Source organism: Eucyclogobius newberryi, unplaced genomic scaffold, assembly GCF_026437365.1.
Source record: "Eucyclogobius newberryi isolate DKJ021-1_F unplaced genomic scaffold, fEucNew1.0.hap1 SCAF_16, whole genome shotgun sequence".
NCBI lineage: Eukaryota > Metazoa > Chordata > Actinopteri > Gobiiformes > Gobiidae > Eucyclogobius > Eucyclogobius newberryi.
The window spans coordinates 27,840,844-27,860,876 of NW_027315790.1; the positions used below are offsets into that span (position 1 = coordinate 27,840,844).

Below are 20,033 nucleotides of genomic sequence, written 5' to 3' on the forward strand. Positions count from 1 at the left end.
CTCTGCGCAGAGCCCTCAGGCTCCCAGGGGCCTCTGGTAGAGGACCTGAGCTTGAAAGGGGACCACCCGCGGTGAGGTGAGTTTTATTTATGATTTACGATTCTTTTACACATTTAAATACCTTATACTTATTTGTAGTAATCTGAAGAATATATACAACATTAATAACATAGGGTGAAGTAAAAGTGTTAATATGAGACTCATTTGTTACAACTTGAGCAGATTAAAGTGAATGGATCATGTGTTAGAGCAAAGCAACATTCACTTTTTATTCCATCACATTCTAATAAACAAACACTTGTAAATGACTAAAGTTGAAGACTAACCTTTGCTCGATAAAGCTTCAAAGCCGGATCCAAACAAAGAGTAATCCAGGATCCCCTCACATGAACAGGTTTCTCGCAGCAGAAATGACACAAGGTTTTTATTTGCATGGGCTTGTCTTGCCACGCCCTTTTCTTCTTCTGCTGCTGCTTTTGTTCTTATGGATGTGTCAAACTGCTCACTACAGCCGCCTACACAAGGACGGCTCACATATTAAGAAGAATAACACAGGCTTTAATGACTACAGGTTTACCAAAAGGTTCCCAGTTCCTACTCACGGCACATTCAACAGTAACCGGTACTAAAACAAAACCGCGAGAGGTTTCAACAATGTGAAAACCCCTGTAGACCTTAGGGGTGTGGCAAAGTATCAAAATATCTTACAGTATCGATATCGTCGGCCGCTGTATCGATGTATCGCCCTGAGTCATAGCCGCGCTACAATTGTGTCGCTCGCTTAAAGAAAGGAAACATTTTCAGGCAAAACATTTGACAATTTGACTGTTTTTTGATGATTAAAATGGGCGTATTTCATTGTCAGTTTGTGCAGATCGCGATTTAACAAAGAAAAATGTTAAAATGTATTGGGGTCTTAAAAAAATAGTGATTTCGTAGAATATCATGAGCGATATCGATTTTGGCATGGGTCGTAGAATCGTTATATTATCGTATCGTTAGCATGTATCGTGTAGAATTGTGAGGCTCTAATAGACGCTACATAACATCAACCATTTCTATAAACATTTAACAAACAACAATAACTCAAACCAAAGTACCAGTGGCCCCTTTAATGTAGCGTCATTCAAACAATTCTGAAACATGTGCTTGAATTATCAGTATTTTATACAATTAAACTCTTCAGATCTCATTTTTAAACCATAAAACCATTGTGCTAAACACTAAATGCTAAACAAGTCCAGCTTTGTCTTTTAAAACCAGGAGGTGCACTTTCTCCGTGAGGTAATCAAGGCCCCAGCTTTTGGCCCTCTCTGTGAGGGCCTCCTCCTCCTCCAACAGCTTCACGTCACAACTGGAGCCTGGAGCAGAAGAAACATTTACAGCTTTATTAAAACGGCTAATGTTAGAAAACGTTGTAGAAAAAGCTTCAGTTGTAGTCATCTGGACTCAGTTAGAAAAAATAGACGTTTCGACTCTCATCATTCATCATCAGACTTGAGTCATTGTCAATAACAGAATTTAGGTCGGGAACTCCAATATTTATACTATTCTGTGGTAAGTCCAGCCCATTGGGCGGAGCCTTCCTGAAGTAGAAAGAGTTGTTTGTTTCAACAGAAACTCCCCCCTTGTATCTACCGAGCTAGCCTATTCAGAATTTTAATGGGCTATTAGAATCCTCTTTGTCTTTGTGAGACCCTGGCTCAACCACCCTGAGTACCTGATTAGCATCTACATGTCCTGGTCCTGGTCCTCTACCTTTCCAGGGGTTCAGTATACCATTATAGATACCAGGAAGATTGAATCTTAGCCCTCCATTTCTGTTTAAAGAAGGTCTTTCTTTTTTAACAAAAATAGCTTCCTTGACTCCTCTTTCAAACCATCTTTTCTCCTGCTTAAAACCTTCACCTCACCGTCTTCAAACGAGTGATTAGAGGCTTCAAGATGGAGATGCACAGCACTCTGAGGTCCTGAACTTGTATTTCTTCTGTGCTGATAAAGCCTCTTGTGTAGAGGCTGTTTCGTCTCACCTATGTACCGTTCTTTACAGCTTTCTTCACTGCATTGGATCGAATAAACTACATTGCTCTGTTTTTGAGTCGGCAACTTGTCCTTTGGGTGAACCAGTTTTTGTCTTAAAGTGTTTCCTGGTTTAAAATAAACAGGGACTTCGTGTTGTCTAAAAATTCTCTGCAGTTTTTCCGACAGGCCAGACACATAAGGGATAGAAACACCCTTCCTTCTCTGTTCAGTTTCCCTTTTGTCCTGCTTCTTGGTTCTCTTCACTCTGTTAGAAAACGTTAGCAACATTAGCGACTCACCGTACAGACTCAGGAGCTGCTCATCCGGCACGAAAAAGGGAGGACCTGAAAGAGAACGCTCTCACTTTAACGCTCGTCATTTTGTTGTACAGCGGTCGTTAAAGATAAATAAACTCAAATAAATCTCTAATAACATACTTTTATAATATACGTTTTTCATTGGTTCAGCCCTGTCTGCACTAACCCCACCTTTTATTTTTTTTATTTAATACAAAAAAATTTATATACTAAAATAAAAGAGAAAAAAAACTAAAACAAAAAAACAATAAAAATACAAATGATGATAAATAATGATGGTAATGATAATAATACAAAATAATAATTAAAAATAATTAAAATAAAACATAATAATAAAATTAAATCATAATAAATAAAAAAAATCATATCGTGAAAAAAAATATTAATAATGTAAATAAAATAATAAACTCTTGCCTTTATATAATTCGGGATTGTAGATGAGCGTGTCCAGGAGGTATCTGCAGTCAGGAGCCATGAGCGACACCAACAGAGCGGCGTAACTGAGTTCAGAGAGAACGTTTGTGAAAGAAACCATGACGACGACAAGAGGAGAATACACTGAAGAGAGACATTACTTTTCTCTGTCTTTTGGATTGATGGCGACGAGAGCTCCTCGGTCCCAAATGGCCCCGAACTGGCCCTCGAGGGAACTGGAAGGAGTCATTTAACATTTAACTTGGGTAAAGGAGTCAACGTGTTGCTATTGGAACTAACAGAGCGTGACACAGAGTCATTAGGTCAGGACGCAGAGTCATTAGGTCAGGACACGGAGTCATTACGTCAGGACGCAGAGTCATTACGTCAGGACGCAGAGTCATTACGTCAGGACGCAGAGTCATTACGTCCGGACGCAGAGTCATTACGTCCGGACGCAGAGTCATTACGTCCGGACGCAGAGTCATTACGTCAGGACGCAGAGTCATTACGTCAGGACGCAGAGTCATTAGGTTAGGACGCAGAGTCATTAGGTTAGGACGCAGAGTCATTACGTCAGGACGCAGAGTCATTACGTCAGGACGCAGAGTCATTACGTCAGGACGCAGAGTCATTAGGTTAGGACGCAGAGTCATTAGGTTAGGACGCAGAGTCATTACGTCAGGACGCAGAGTCATTACGTCAGGACGCAGAGTCATTACGTCAGGACGCAGAGTCATTACGTCAGGACGCAGAGTCATTACGTCAGGACGCAGAGTCATTAGGTTAGGACGCAGAGTCATTATGTTAGGACACAGAGTCATTAGGTTAGGACACAGAGTCATTACGTCAGGACGCAGAGTCATTACGTCAGGACGCAGAGTCATTACGTCAGGACGCAGAGTCATTACGTCAGGACGCAGAGTCATTACGTTAGGACGCAGAGTCATTAGGTTAGGACGCAGAGTCATTACGTCAGGACGCAGAGTCATTAGGTTAGGACGCAGAGTCATTACGTTAGGACGCAGAGTCATTACGTCAGGACGCAGAGTCATTACGTCAGGACGCAGAGTCATTACGTCAGGACGCAGAGTCATTACGTCAGGACGCAGAGTCATTACGTCAGGACGCAGAGTCATTACGTCAGGACGCAGAGTCATTATGTTAGGACACAGAGTCATTAGGTTAGGACACAGAGTCATTAGGTTAGGACACAGAGTCATTACGTCAGGACACAGAGTCATTACGTCAGGACACAGAGTCATTACGTCAGGACACAGAGTCATTACGTCAGGACGCAGAGTCATTACGTCAGGACGCAGAGTCATTACGTCAGGACGCAGAGTCATTACATCAGGACGCAGAGTCATTACGTTAGGACACAGAGTCATTAGGTTAGGACACAGAGTCATTATGTTGGGACACAGAGTCATTAGGTTAGGACACAGAGTCATTAGTTAGGACACAGAGTCATTAGGTTAGGACACAGAGTCATTACGTCAGGACACGGAGTCATTACGTCAGGACACAGAGTCATTAGGTTAGGACACAGAGTCATTAGGTTAGGACACAGAGTCATTAGGTTAGGACACAGAGTCATTAGGTTAGGACACAGAGTCATTACGTTAGGACACAGAGTCATTACGTTAGGACACAGAGTCATTACGTTAGGACACAGAGTCATTAGGTTAGGACACAGAGTCATTAGGTTAGGACACAGAGTCATTACGTCAGGACACAGTCATTACGTCAGGACACAGTCATTACGTCAGGACACGGTCATTACGTCAGGACACAGAGTCATTACGTTAGGACACAGAGTCATTACATTAGGACACAGAGTCATTACGTTAGGACACAGAGTCATTACGTTAGGACACAGAGTCATTACGTTAGGACACAGAGTCATTCATGTTTTACTCTTACCTGGAGAACTTGTAGATATCAGACCGGTAAAGTGAGATCGTCTTCTCTGTGTTCTGCAAATGAAGCGGTGGCATTACTTTGACAGATATCCCATTATTTCCCAAAGACGGGGAGAGTTTAGATTGAAATTGACCTTCCACATACTTCAGATCAGTATCGAGCCTGTCAGTCATTATTATACATCTTTCTACGGTGGTTAATGAGGCACACAGAGTTATGAAGTGGCGGCACAATCAGGGACTCTGGTCTTAACGTTGACGTCTTGATGACTTATGATGTGGACAAGACGTTTTATTCGGCTTTTATCGAGTCGTTTTAGTGCGCCGTGTTCGAGGTGCGTCGGCGGAGAACAAAAATGCGGCTTGAAAGATTGTGAAACGGGCGAGCTGCGGACACAACGCGGGACCAGCGCCTCGTCCTGAGCGCTCCGTTTCGGGGCGAGGGTCCGAGCGGCAGGATTTCACCGTTTTCGCCGACAACGCAGACGGTCGGCGTGGAAATGGGCGGAGTTACCTGGCAGCTGGCTCGGATTTCTACCCACAGACTATAAACACTGCCAAAATATAGGGATGTGTAACGATTATTGAGAAAAAACACCACAATTTATCGATTGTTTGTGATTATGAGTATATTGTTGTATATGTATTGTTCACTGTAAGTTTTTTGTGTTTTTATTGTTTTATTCTGTGTTTTGTGAAGCACTTTGTGACCTCTCTCTGTGAAAGGTGCTATATAAATAACATTTACTTACTTACTTACTTATTTACTTACTTACTATTATCGACAACGCGACAAAAGCAACAATGAAATGTTTTCCTTCTCGTTTTCTTCACCGCTTCAGCTTTATGACATCAAACTTTCTGAATGATTAATTTGACAGCACTTTAAATGTAAGCTTTTTTTTGTAACTTTACTTTTTTGATGAAAGACTGATCAGAAAATACTTAAATTTGCTTCTAAAATCGTCACATTTCTTTTAATTAAAAAAAAACACTTAATTTAGCTCAAAATTGGTCGATTTCAATCATCTGAATCTTAAAAAACTAAATGTTTCTTCTAGAATTGACTCGATTATAATGTTTTAGTTCATACGTTTATATTGGGACCTGAATAACCACAATTATGGAATTAACCGAACAATCTTGCCATCTCCACAAACACAATGCAAAAGGCCATTTTCTGATATTTCTTTAAAAAAACAGCACATGACTGACACAAACTCCAGTCCACGGCGCGTCATCAACTTCCACAACCTCAAATATCACGTCCACGAGCCTCACGCACTCACCCTGAACACTTTGGCCCCGGGGATCGTGGGCACGGGCTCCTCGCTGTAGCTCATGCCGCTCTCTCCAAAAAACTGTCGAATGGCCTTTTCCGAGAACTCCACCCCGACCACAGAGTGACCCGAGTCCGCCAGCCTGAGCAGGAAACAACCGTCACTTTCAACATCGTTCACTCATCAAAAAACATCTCTGCAGTTGGGTTTAGCTCTGAACCTGTCACTCTGAGCATTTGTGTCGTCAAAAACAGCTTTTGTTTCACACAAAATCCACAGAAAGCGATGCGTAGTTTTCAGCACATGCGTTATTTTAGGTGGTGACATAGTAAAAGGTTAAAAAGGAACATGTTTAAAGGCCATTAACATTCAAAAATCATGATTTAGTTCACAGTGCAGCTTTTAAACTACTAATCTTTGTGTTAACTGTTGTTTATAGAGTCAATTCATTAGTTTGCAGGTTTTCTATGATGAAGCATTTTGTCGTTTGCTGTTGCCGATGACACTTTTACCTCAAATACTGTAATTTTCAAACAGATTTGCCAATATCGGACGAATAATAATAATAATAACTGTGATAAACGAGGCTCTTATTGAACTCACCACTTCATGCCCACGGCTTTCCCACAAAGAGGGAAGAAGAACTTCACTCCTGTTCGTCCTGCAACCACTTTATCCACGTGGGCCTCCAGCATCCTGCAAAACACAAAACACAAGGGGAACGTTACACTCAACCGTGTGAAAAAGGATCGAGATACTAATTAAACGAGTATAAAAACGATATATGCATTTGAATACGTATTGATACTGGAAATAGTCACAGAAATATAACAACGTTTGACCTTTCTGAGCAGTTTAAGAGTGGTCTTTTTTTCTTATTTTTTCCCCTTAATGTATTTTTTTATGTCTTTCTTTCTTTCTTAATTTGTCTTTATTTATTTCTTCATTTCATTTTTAATTTGTCTTAATTTATTTTTTTTAATTTGTCTTAATTAATTTTTTTTATTTGTCTTAATTTTTATTCTTAATTTGTCACTATATATATATATATATATATATATTTTTTTTTTTTTCTTCTTCTTAATTTTACCTTTTTTTAACTACATTTTTTCCCTTTTATATTTTTTCTTAATTTGTCTTATTTTTATTCTTAATTTGTCTTATTTTTTGTTCTGAATTTGGGTAATTAATTAATTAATTTTCTTAATTTGTCTTTTATTTTCTTAATTTGTCTTTATTTTTTCTGAACTTTTCCTTAATTTTTTCCCTTTTGATTGTCTTAATTTTGTTCTGAATTTGTGTGGTTAATTTGTCTTCATTTGTCTTATTGTCTTGCGGTTTCCTCAGCACATGTTACTTGTGGACAGTCGGGTGATGGAAGCCGATCCGGTCTTGTTGCCATCGTTCTTCCCATTCTTCCGGGGCCATGACGCGCTTCTCCTGAGCGGACAACATGCTGCGTCGCTCTCCTGACGGAAGAAGAACCACTTCAATCAAACAAACACCAGGAGGAGAGAAAACACACCATGAAAAGTAGTTTTAAATGCAATAGAATAAATAAATACACACGTTGGAGGTGGATTAGAAAGCGGTGAAATAGCCTTGGCTGGAAGGAAGTTAGAGTCGTAAGAAGAGCCACGGTGAACTTTGAACTTTGCAAGTCTAAAAGAAAAAAACTATATGAAAAAGAAAATGGAGGTTGTAGAAATGAAGAAAAGACCGGAAATATCTTCATTTTGCTCCTTTTCATTCTTTGTGTAACTGTCACTGTTATATATGCTACGAGTGAAATAAATAAATACATAAAACTTTGAACGGTTTGACAATTTTAACGTCACTTCATTCACCAACAGAGGTCAGGGTTTTGAAGTAACAAAATACAAACCGAATATTCAGAAAACTACAGTAATTTTGCAAAACTTTATTGGTGTTTTTGGCAACAAAATAAGCCATTTTAACCCCACGTTATCATTTTAAACAAACTAAAAAGCTACTTAAAGTGAAAGTATTCAGAAAGCAGTACTGTAAATGTTACTAATAACACTTTAATGCAGGTAAAAATACACTTTCACAGTAATATTCCAAAATCTGGCAGCATAGAGCAGTTTAGGCTGTCAAAATATGAAGTTTAGGTTCTCAAAATATGATACTAGTATACTAATTGAGACTTAAACTTATAGCATTCCCACTATATTAAAAAAAGTAGCTCTAACCTGTTGTTTTATAGTGAAAATGACTTTGATTTGTCTAAATAAATCAAATACATTGTGGTAGTAACTTTGCCCAGTAGGTCCTTTAGTAATATTGTGTTTATGGGACAAATATAGTCTGACAATACGTCCGAAATAACTCAAATAATACGTGATTAATCGTACTATTGACACACAAACATAATGCAAACATAATGCAAACATAATGCAAACATAATGCAAACATAATGCATAATGGCAGCATTTGGGGGCCAGTGTTTACATTTGACTCAGTTCACTTTAGTGCTGCCAAATCTACAAAATAAATGACTAAATACTCACTTTAAGGAGGACAAAAAGCACAAATGTATAAAAGAGCAGGACGAGGCGCAGAACAGACCCCGTGACGCTGTGTTTGCCCCGGGACAGTGAGAGTGGCATGAGGTGCAGTTTGCGCTTGTTCTGTAACTCTGGCTCTTCTTCTGCGGAGGGATTTACAAAGAGGCGCACTACTGCCCCCTGCCGGACGCACCAGAGGCGAAAGAGAGTGTTACGTGGACGATTTCAAGTCGAATTTTTCACTTTTATGCTATTTTTTTTTTAAAACCATGGATGTAAGATGAATTGTAAGCTGCCCGTGTTCCAGGAGTGCTCTTTGAAAATAGCAATAGCAATGAATAAATGTGCAAAACAATTGAAATACTATGAATAATCTGAAGAAAAATGTGGTAATGAGAATACATTTTACGAATCTGTCAAAAAATAATAATGAATCGATTGAAATGTGTTATTTTAATGGTGATATGATGTGTCCAAGACCATTTATTTTATTTTTATTTTGACGATTTCAAGTCTATTTTTTCGCTATTATGCTATATTTTTTTACCCATGGATGCAAGATAAATTGTAAGATGTCCATGTGAATGTTGCTATCTTCCTGGAGTCTTCTTTGAAATTAGCAATAGCAATGAATAAATGTGCAAAACAATTGAAATACTATGAATAATCTGAAGAAAAATGTGGTAATGAGAATACATTTTACGAATCTGTCAAAAAATAATAATAAATCAATTGAAATGTATTATTTTGATGGTGATATGATGCGTCCAAGACCATTTATTTTATTTAATTTTTTTATTTTGACGATTTCAAGTCTAATTTTTCATTATTATGCATTTTCTTTTTTTTTAACCATGGATGTAAGATGAATTGTAGGCGGCCAATTTGGATGTCGCTATCTTCCTGGAGTCTTCTTTGAAAATAGCAATAGCAATGAAAAAATGTGCAAAACAATTGAAATACTATGAATAATCTGAAGAAAAATGTGGTAATGAAAATGAATTTTACGAATCTGTCAATACAATTTTTTTTTAAATACAATCGATCAAAACTTATTATTTTAAATGGTGATATGATGCATCCAAGTGATTATATATATACATACATCTATATACTATACAAAAATATTTCAAATGTAAATATATATATTGACATTTTAAATATTTTGTAATAGTATATAGATTTATGTCATTGATAAATTAAAGATTTAAGATTTTAAACTTGTTCCCAAAAACAAAAAGAGCTGTAAAATGTGAACGAATTTTGTTAATTTTTCATGAATAGAACTATCCTGAGGCAGAGGTTTGTTTGTCTGTTGTTTGACCTTTATCTGGCATTAAAGTTTCCATGGCATTAAACTGATCCACCAGGCCAATATTCATATTTTTAATTATTTTAATCTATAAAACATGTGTAATTAAATCAATGCACAATAGAGAGCTCATGTTTAATACCTCACTGCGGAACATTCCAAGCAACAAAGAAAGTTACAGTGCACAAGAGCTCACTATATTATATTTCTGACACTCCGACTTCCCCCTAATCTGGGCACAATTAATTACTTTAGTTATATATTGTCCATTATTACCATCACATGTTATTATTTTACTGATCTTCCGAAGGATTCATATAAAATGTACTACAATCAACATTTTAAATTCAAATACCACTTAATTTCTGCTTCTTTCAAAACCGTAAAAACAATGGGCACGTGCTCCCCCAGGTCCCCGTACCCCAGGTTGAGAAACAAAGCGTTAGAATGTGTTTTTTTCCTCATAATGTTCTGTAAATTTGGCCAAAACACGCGACTCCTAATCGATTTTCATCACGTGCAGCAGATTATATGAGTAAAACCCTATCTTCAACGTTCAATGACTCACTTTGACCACCAGGCGGAGCCACGGCGAGGCCAATGACAGCGTTACCCATGGCAACGTGAAGCTGTCAGCCGCGAGTGTCAGACAAAGGCCGCGCACGAGACTCCAAATCCACGAGATAAAAGCGGCTCGTAATTAACTTTAACGTCAATAATGAAGCGCGGAGTCAACAAACACGAGCAATTCACGTTTGATTTGAGAATAATAAGCATAAATTAAATGTGTCAGCATAGCATAGCATAGCATAGCATAGCATAGCATAGCATAGCATAGCATACAGACACAAATAAAGGTGTAGCCAATCCGAATCTGCTCAGAAACCAACATTAAAGTATAAAAACAATCTTGGAGCTCTTTGTTTGCCTCGTCTAATTTTGCAGCTTAATTATGTTGCTAATGCACATTTTTTCTTCATATTAGGCTACAATGTTGTTGTTTACGCGCTGGATTTAAACTTAACTGTACGTAAAAAGTCTAGTTGCTAAATTACAGAAGTGTTTGATTGTTGTGTTCATTTATTTTGGGCTGAAAAGAGCTTTGAGCGGTGCAAAAAGTAGAATTCAGTCAGTGTTTCCTGCAAACATAAGAGTTAACAACCGCTATTTTATTATCATTAATTATTATTATCATCATTATTCTTATTCTTATCATTATTATTAGTATTATTATTATTTAGGTCCGTTCCTCTGGTCATGTCCTGAGGTCAGAGGTCAAACACTGAGGATGAGCTCGTCCTGTCTGCTCCCTGATTGGCTGAAGTCGGCCGTTTGACCAAGAACGAAACATATGAAATGTGTTACAAATATTACAGCTCTCTCTCTCTCCCTCTCTTCTCTCTCTCTCTCTCCACACACGCGCTCTCTCCCTCTCTTCTAACTCTCTCCCTCTCTTCTCTCTCCCTCTCTCTCCCTCCACACACGCGCTCTCTCCCTCTCTTCTCTCTCTTCTCTCTCCCTCTCTCTCCCTCCACACACGCGCTCTCTCCCTCTCTTCTCTCTCTTCTCTCTCTCTCTCTCTCCCTCCACACACGCGCTCTCTCTCTCCCTCTCTTCTCTCTCTCTCCCTCTCTCTCTCTCCCTCCACACACGCGCTCTCTCCCTCTCTTCTCTCTCTCTCTCCCTCCACACATGCGCTCTCTCCCTCTCTCTCTCTCTCTTCTCTCCCTCTCTCTCTCTCCCTCCACACACGCGCTCTCTCCCTCTCTTCTCTCTCTCTCTCTCTCTCCCTCCACACACGCGCTCTCTCCCTCTCTTCTCTCTCTCTCCCTCTCTTCTCTCTCCCTCTCTCTCCCTCCACACACGCGCTCTCTCCCTCTCTTCTCTCTCTCTCCCTCTCTTCTCTCTCTCTCCCTCTCTTCTCTCTCTCTCTCTCTCCCTCCACACACGCGCTCTCTCTCTCCCTCTCTTCTCTCTCTCTCCCTCTCTTCTCTCTCTCTCTCTCTCCCTCCACACACGCGCTCTCTCCCTCTCTTCTCTCTCTCTCCCTCTCTTCTCTCTCTCTCTCTCTCCCTCCACACACGCGCTCTCTCCCTCTCTTCTCTCTCTCTCCCTCTCTTCTCTCTCTCTCTCTCTCCCTCCACACACGCGCTCTCTCCCTCTCTTCTCTCTCTCTCCCTCTCTTCTCTCTCTCTCTCTCTCCCTCCACACACGCGCTCTCTCCCTCTCTTCTCTCTCTCTCTCTCTCTTCTCTCTCCCTCTCTCTCCCTCCACACACGCGCTCTCTCCCTCTCTTCTCTCTCTCTCCCTCTCTTCTCTCTCTCTCTCTCTCCCTCCACACACGCGCTCTCTCCCTCTCTTCTAACTCTCTCCCTCTCTTCTCTCTCCCTCTCTCTCCCTCCACACACGCGCTCTCTCCCTCTCTTCTCTCTCTTCTCTCTCTCTCTCTCTCCCTCCACACACGCGCTCTCTCTCCCTCTCTTCTCTCTCTCTCCCTCTCTTCTCTCTCTCTCTCTCTCTCCCTCCACACACGCGCTCTCTCCCTCTCTTTCTCTCTCTTCTCTCCCTCTCTCTCTCTCCCTCCACACACGCGCTCTCTCCCTCTCTTCTCTCTCTCTCCCTCTCTTCTCTCTCTCTCTCTCCCTCCACACACGCGCTCTCTCTCTCCCTCTCTTCTCTCTCTCTCCCTCTCTTCTCTCTCTCTCCCTCTCTTCTCTCTCCCTCTCTCTCCCTCCACACACGCGCTCTCTCCCTCTCTTCTCTCTCTTCTCTCTCTCTCTCTCTCCCTCCACACACGCGCTCTCTCTCTCCCTCTCTTCTCTCTCTCTCCCTCTCTTCTCTCTCTCTCCCTCTCTTCTCTCTCCCTCTCTCTCCCTCCACACACGCGCTCTCTCCCTCTCTTCTCTCTCTTCTCTCTCTCTCTCTCTCCCTCCACACACGCGCTCTCTCTCCCTCTCTTCTCTCTCTCTCCCTCTCTTCTCTCTCTCTCTCTCTCCCTCCACACACGCGCTCTCTCTCTCCCTCTCTTCTCTCTCTCTCTCTCTCCCTCCACACACGCGCTCTCTCCCTCTCTTCTCTCTCTCCCTCTCTTCTCTCTCTCTCCCTCTCTTCTCTCTCTCTCTCTCTCCCTCCACACACGCGCTCTCTCTCTCCCTCTCTTCTCTCTCTCTCCCTCTCTTCTCTCTCTCTCTCTCTCCCTCCACACACGCGCTCTCTCCCTCTCTTCTCTCTCTCTCCCTCTCTTCTCTCTCTCTCTCTCTCCCTCCACACACGCGCTCTCTCTCTCCCTCTCTTCTCTCTCTCTCCCTCTCTTCTCTCTCTCTCTCTCTCTCCCTCCACACACGCGCTCTCTCCCTCTCTCTCTCTCTCTTCTCTCCCTCTCTCTCTCTCCCTCCACACACGCGCTCTCTCCCTCTCTTCTCTCTCTCTCCCTCTCTTCTCTCTCCCTCTCTCTCCCTCCACACACGCGCTCTCTCCCTCTCTTCTCTCTCTCTCCCTCTCTTCTCTCTCTCTCTCTCTCCCTCCACACACGCGCTCTCTCCCTCTCTTCTCTCTCTCTCCCTCTCTTCTCTCTCTCTCTCTCTCCCTCCACACACGCGCTCTCTCCCTCTCTTCTCTCTCTCTCCCTCTCTTCTCTCTCTCTCTCTCTCCCTCCACACACGCGCTCTCTCCCTCTCTTCTCTCTCTCTCCCTCTCTTCTCTCTCCCTCTCTCTCCCTCCACACACGCGCTCTCTCCCTCTCTTCTCTCTCTCTCCCTCTCTTCTCTCTCTCTCTCTCTCCCTCCACACACGCGCTCTCTCCCTCCCCTCGAGCCCCCAGATGTGCGTGTTTTGCTTTACGGTGCGGTGAAGACGTCGCGGAGCCCGGGAGCCAATCCCCGCCGCCCGGAGGCGGGTCGTGTGCGCGCGGACTGTTGTGGAAATGGAAAAATGGACAGTCCAGGACGCACCAGCGGCACCAGCGCCGCGCTCTCACGTGACACCAGCAGGTCGCACCGACTCGTGATGATCGGGAGTCAAACCGGAATCTAACAATGCCCCTTTTTCTGACGGTGGCGTGAAAAGGAAGAAGACGGAGGAGGAGAAGAAGAGGAGAAGAAGAAGAGGCGCTGCGGCCGCGTGACGGTGAGTAACGGCTCCAAACCGTCTGTCCCTTGTCCGCGTGAAAGCTGCAGCTGCACCGGACTCATGATGAATGATGTGTTTGCACCGGGGGGGGGGGGGGGGGGGGGGGGGACGACCCGGGGACCCCGCGTCTTGCCGTGTTCCGCAGTGGGATCGCGTCTGCCGCTTCCTCTGCCGCTCCTGCCGCTCCTGCCGCGTCTCTTTGCGCGCACCGGGACAATGCTCCGGTACATGTGTCCGGAGCGTGCACAAAGCGCCAGAGCGTGGTGTTTGTTTGCTTGCTTGCTTGTTTGTTTGTTTGTTTGTTTACGTGCTGCTCATCATCACCACCTTTGGCTCCGTCACCAGCTCCGCGCCGCAAACGTCAGACACAAACGCGGGGATTTTGCGTCCGTTTCTGGGCTTTATTTGACTGTATTTCACGCTGGTTGTTAAGCTGCTGTCTGGGTTTCTATATAAGCTTATTTTTATTGCGTTTTTTATGATGTTTATGATGTGGTGAGAGCAGTTTTTTTGCAGATCCAGAAGCGCGTCCACAGCTTATGTATCACAGCCGTTATTATGTTACAGCTTTGTTGCGCTCTGCCAATCACAGAACAACCAAACACAGATGGAAATGTGTTGTTTTCAAGACAAGAAATGGAGATCATCATTTAATGGGAGAGAACCAGTTGGATAAAAAAAATATAAAATAAATAATAATAATAATAATGGTAATAATGATGATAATAATAACGATAATAATGATAATAACATGAACAGGTATTGCTACTGAGAGTAAAAAACAACAACAACACAGGAGACACATTTATTTATTTTATTTCACTTTTATTTGCACAGGTAGATCGCTTGAGAGCAAATTAAATGTTTTATTGTAATTATTATGCCATTATTTTGCTAATCTGATTTATCTTGTCATTATTCTTGTGATGTATTTATCCATGAATATGACATTTACACTGCATTTTCTCCAGATGAAGCTGAAGTGACTGAACTGACACTCACAGACAAAACTGTTATTTTCGTCAAAAAACAATCAAATGACCTGTTTCCTGCGTCATTCTGCTGTCATCACTACATTGTCTGATTCATAAAACCTCTTTTTAGCACACAGTCCACAAAGACCAGGCAGTGACTATTTGTTTGGTTGCGATTGTCACCATTTAACCATTATTGTGAGGATAAACATTGGGATTTGGAAGCACTTTACAATGAAGTTTACATTTTTGAAGAAAGGCTGAGCAAAAAGACCATCATTTTACTTGTAAAAGTGACACATTTCTTAAAATTTAACTAAAAAAAAACTATAATTGTCACTTTTCTATCAATTGAATTAAAAAATAAATCACAAGTCACAATTATAATCTTTTATGATTACATTGTGATTTAAATAATAACAATTATCGATAAGCATAATAATCTTGACATCTAGAGTTGTGATTAATCTAGTAACCTGTTTTTGCTTGAATCTAAATCAGATTATGACTACCTATGTTGAAAACGTCCTTCTATCTAAAGTGTTTTTAAAAGAGTGTTTTTATTGTCACTGTTGCATCCAAATCAGAAACGATCATCGAGTCGTTTTCTTAGTATTGAAGTTGTTTTTGCATCGAAACAATAATATGACGTCAGATGAATTCATGGGAAGGTCTTTTTGTCCATAAAGTAAGATTCATATCTGGAGGTTTATGTGGGAGGAGCAATCACAGAAAGTGCTCATGTTTCTCATATACAGTCAGAGATTGAAATAGATGTGAGGAGCAAAATGAGATAGAACGATGTGGATGTTGAAGAGACACTGAGTATGTTTTAAAGGTAAAAGGTCTGAATTGTGGTTTAAAACAACATCATTCAGATTCAAACTGTTTGTTTACAAGACTGATCCAAAATGATTCTAAAATAGCATAAAATGTTGGCTCATAACTCTTACTTTGGCAGCAGTACTTATAATTGTGTACATTTTTAGCCACGTTTGAATGTAAAACTTGCAGTACTTTATCCACTATTGCCTTAGATATATTATAGGCGTTCCAAATATTTGTTTTAGATGCGGCAGGCAAAAGTACTACCAGTATATTGAACTATATCACAATAACGTTCACGTGTTGGTACAGACTTGACTGTACTTGCTGTTTTTCTATCGTATTGCGTGTTTTTTGTAGTATTTATGGCGTATAATTTATTGTGTAGCTTTACAATGCATTTAATCCTGTCTGCAGAGTCACAGTGTTGAGTATTTTAATATACGTGTATTGCAGTAAACAGATTGAGAAGGTAATAGTTTCACAAAGGACTAATGTGAAATATTCTGCCTGTACAATGTATACTTATATCATGATATTGCAGTGATATAGTTGTGTTTTGTTGTATTTTATTGTATAGCCTGTGATTCCCAGCTAAATATCGTGCTTTTGTTTGCTGTATAGTTACGACACCCGTGAATCATTAAATATACGTTATATTTTGGTTCTTATGTACAAATATTGATCTAAAATGACTAAAAAAACACGTTGAAAAAACGGTTGAGCTTCCCCTTTACGATGCATCATTTTTTAATTTCATCTGTGACGAAATGGGTGCCAAATCCTGCTCGTGCGTTGTCGTTTAGGAAAATAAAATTGCAGATGGAAGTGAGTGCAGCGGTGAAACTGAGACTGTCAAAGCAAAAGGCAGGAGTGTGCAGGAGTGTGAAGATTACTCAAATATGCACGAATCACTCTAAATGTAGCTCCAACAAATATAAAACCGGTCAAGACACAGATTATGTGGTGTAGTTAGATACATACGGTTCAATATTTGTGAATTATTGTTGGGCTATTTCCAGAAACACGGTGGATAAATCAGTAAAAAGTCACTTTCGAACGTCTGAATCCTCCAGTATAAACGTCCCAGTCTTACAGTCCAGTTTAAAGACAATATTCAATCAAACAAGACCAGAAACAGAGACAAAAAGTACATTATGTTGAATTGAAAAAAAGAATAAAAATGTTAAAGCTCAAGCTGAGAGTCCCATTTAGTCAAGTTTATGTTAAATATGTCATTTTTTTAAGTTTGTTGGTGCAATTTGTTCGTTATGACCTTTGTCATATGACCAATTTGTTTGTTATGACCAGAAGTACGTTCCAAAAGGTATCCATTTATTGTGTCCACGGCAGGAGTTTTGAGGCCCAGATACATCGTTCTGAAGTTGAATAGTGCTGTCAAAAGTGTCTTCAGTGCCTTCAGGGCCAATACTTTTGTACGACATAATAATGATGTTCCTCCTGGCAACCACAATTTCAGCCCCTCCCTCTGAATAACGAGCACGTTGACACGGTGCTGTAAAAACATGTGATTCTCCTCCATTGTGAAGTACATACATTTTCCCATTCTTCGTCCGTCAAGACAAAATGACCCTCTTTTCCCCCCGTTTACAAGAGCGTGATAACATTGACAATAGCGATTACGCAGCCGTGGCGCTGAATAGTCCAGGCTTTTGCGGTCATTGTGCGACGGTGCGCGCGGGGTTAAAGGTCGTCGAGGGAGCGGCGACGGGCGAGGGCGTGGCGGGCGTCTGTCACTCACACGTGTCACTGCTGTTTGACGGGAAACGAGTGTGGATTTTCTTTAACGGTGAAGCATGAAAAGAGCGTCTGCACATGACAAAGTGATGTTCTCGTTTATTCTACGCGATGGGAACGTATAGGATCAGTTTGGATGAGGTTTTGGAGCGTTAACGTGTTCAGATTGAGATGTTTTTGAAATTTAAGCAGAGATATAGAATAAAAGAGGCGATATAGTGCTGGGGATTGTGGCAGAGACTTTAGTTTGATGTTAAAAGCGTGAATTCAAAAGTATTCTGACTCTGTAGTAGTGTGATAAATGTGTTTACCAGTATTTGGATCTTTACGGCTGCCAAAAAACGTGCAGATTTTGTCAGCAGTTCTCATTTTTTGGCGTTTGTTGTTTTAATATAAATACTGTTAATAATAACGTTATTTCCTCAATCAGACCGAAGTTTGATGATCTGATAGTGTATCCTGATTACAATATTTGAATAATATTTGTAAAGCTAACAAATATCTGCTGAAATATGCCTTTAAATGATTTTGCTGCGTTTAATGTATCAGACACATTTGAAAAGACTTTAAAATTACCCACAATCCTGCAGAAATATCACTAAATATTCTTATTTGGGACGTTTACACATTTGACTTTAATCCGCTCTCTCTGAAGCACTTTGCAATTATATACTAAGTGTTCAAATATGATCAAATATTTATACTCAATGTTCGACTTTTATCCCTTGGAGTGCAGACTGATTTGGGGAAGTATGCTGCTCCCACAGCTCGGAATACGTTTCAAACTGAACTGAAACTTGGATTTCACTTCATCAAAAAAACTAAAAATAATTGTGAGAATCCCATGAACATTGTAGTTCTGTTTAATCTTTTTTCAATCTTTTTATGAACGTAAATAAATAAAAATAAATACAGAAATAAACAAATAAATAAATATAACATAAATAAAAATAAATAAATAAATAAATAAATAAATAAATAAATAAATAAATAAATAAATAAAATATCTTAGAAACAATATTTTCACAGTAGTATCAATAATGCAATCACCTGCCCACATTAATACAATACATAATCAAAACAATACATTAAAGCTACATTTTGGGTCTGTGTTAATCAAACAAATGTACATCTATAACGACCATCGCTCCAATCAGCTAATTGAACCATTCAATTAAGTTCTGTCCCAAAAAACCTGGAGCAAAGCCACTCGCGTCTCATCCACTCCGACTGCGATTCGTTTTATTTTATTTCGTGAAAGAGGAGCATCTTGTCCCCGTCTCGTCCGTAAACGAAAATGAAAATTGCCACGCCTTAATTAGCTCAAAGTCATTAGCTAAACCCTCAAACGGCCTCTGGATGAATCCCGACCCAACAAACCGGGCTCACCGCTGCCGTTCATCACCCGGCGCCCGCTATTTCTGAAGACGGATCGACGGCGACTCCAGCGCGGTCCCGATAAACCCTGGTCGCTTCACACAGAGCGGCCTCGCGGGACGCCGGGACCCGGGAGGTAAATTAGAGGGTCGGCATCGGAGTAATCTAATATATATTTTAATGGGAAAGCCCGGTAATGGGATTAAGCCTTCGCCGTGTTTTTGCTAATGCCTTTTCTCTGAGCGTCCAGGGGGGGGAGCGGGGGACGGCGGCGGCGGCGGCGGCAGCGGCGGGGGGGTCGGAGGTGGAGGGCATTTCCATAAAGACGTCCCATTAGAGAGGCTGACGAGACGAGAAGAGCGAAGAGCCGTGGTGCAATGGGACCAGAGAGAGAGACGGTGGGGTTTTAATGTGGTGTGTCCCAACCAGGGGTGCGAGGACCTCTAATCGTACACTCACAGGGAAGTACTTGTGCCACTACTTCACGCAATTAGTTTAAAGTCCCCGTAAACCCTTTGTCAAACGCACACGATCTTTAAAAGAACGTGAGCTGCAATAAAGAAATGGCAAAATGTAGAAATGTATTTTTTATTTATTTATTTATTTATTTAATATGGACATAGCATTTACATTGGACGAACCAGATGCAATGTTTTAAGTGTTATAGCAAAATAAGCTAATTTTCAACACCTGTCCATAGGAGGCTTTTAGAATTAAAACAATACAAAATGACTATATACAGTACATTATTGTATATAGTCAACTCAAAAGTATAAACAAACTATGTAATACTGAGCCCTAAATGAAAATGTGTTGTTCCATCCAGGGTGGTAAAAGGGCGAGAAATTCATGGAAAACTTAACATGGGATTTTAGCTTGGGAATTTGTAAAATTTTCTAAAATAAATTAAGATAAGATAAGCCTTTATTTGTCCCACAATGGGGAAAATACATTGTTGCAACACAGATTAGGCACAGAAGTATGATAATAAAGAAACACATAACTTATTAAAAAAAAGGTCCAAAATACTTATGAAACGTGATATTTCTGCAGCTGTTTGTGCTGAATGTGTTTTATGATAATGTCCCTCAATGTCTAACTTGACTTCCTCCTTTTCTTTATGTCACTGTTTCACTTGGTTCTGTTGTAATCTGTGACGTTTAATGCTTCATC

At 40.8% G+C, this 20,033-nt stretch overlaps 1 protein-coding gene across 3 annotated transcripts; it reads right to left on the reverse strand.

The window, feature by feature from the left end:
• Window positions 1-1,110: 1,110 nt before the first annotated feature.
• LOC140362132 (probable thiopurine S-methyltransferase) lies at window positions 1,111-8,602 on the reverse strand. Of its 3 annotated transcripts, none has more exons than XM_072448184.1 (10): window positions 8,490-8,602; window positions 7,528-7,620; window positions 7,316-7,427; window positions 6,562-6,654; window positions 5,968-6,100; window positions 4,680-4,732; window positions 2,915-2,989; window positions 2,754-2,839; window positions 2,322-2,366; window positions 1,111-1,361 (listed from the first exon to the last, which is right to left on the reverse strand). In XM_072448184.1, the coding sequence occupies exons 3-10, from the start codon at window positions 7,411-7,413 to the stop codon at window positions 1,231-1,233; spliced, it is 714 nt and encodes a 237-aa protein (XP_072304285.1). In that variant the 5' UTR covers window positions 7,414-7,427; window positions 7,528-7,620; window positions 8,490-8,602; the 3' UTR covers window positions 1,111-1,230. The 3 variants fall into 3 exon arrangements, with proteins under 3 accessions (XP_072304285.1, XP_072304286.1, XP_072304287.1); XM_072448185.1 differs by having other exon boundaries at window positions 7,528-7,634; XM_072448186.1 differs by lacking the exon at window positions 7,528-7,620.
• Between the last annotated feature and the right edge of the window lie 11,431 nt (window positions 8,603-20,033).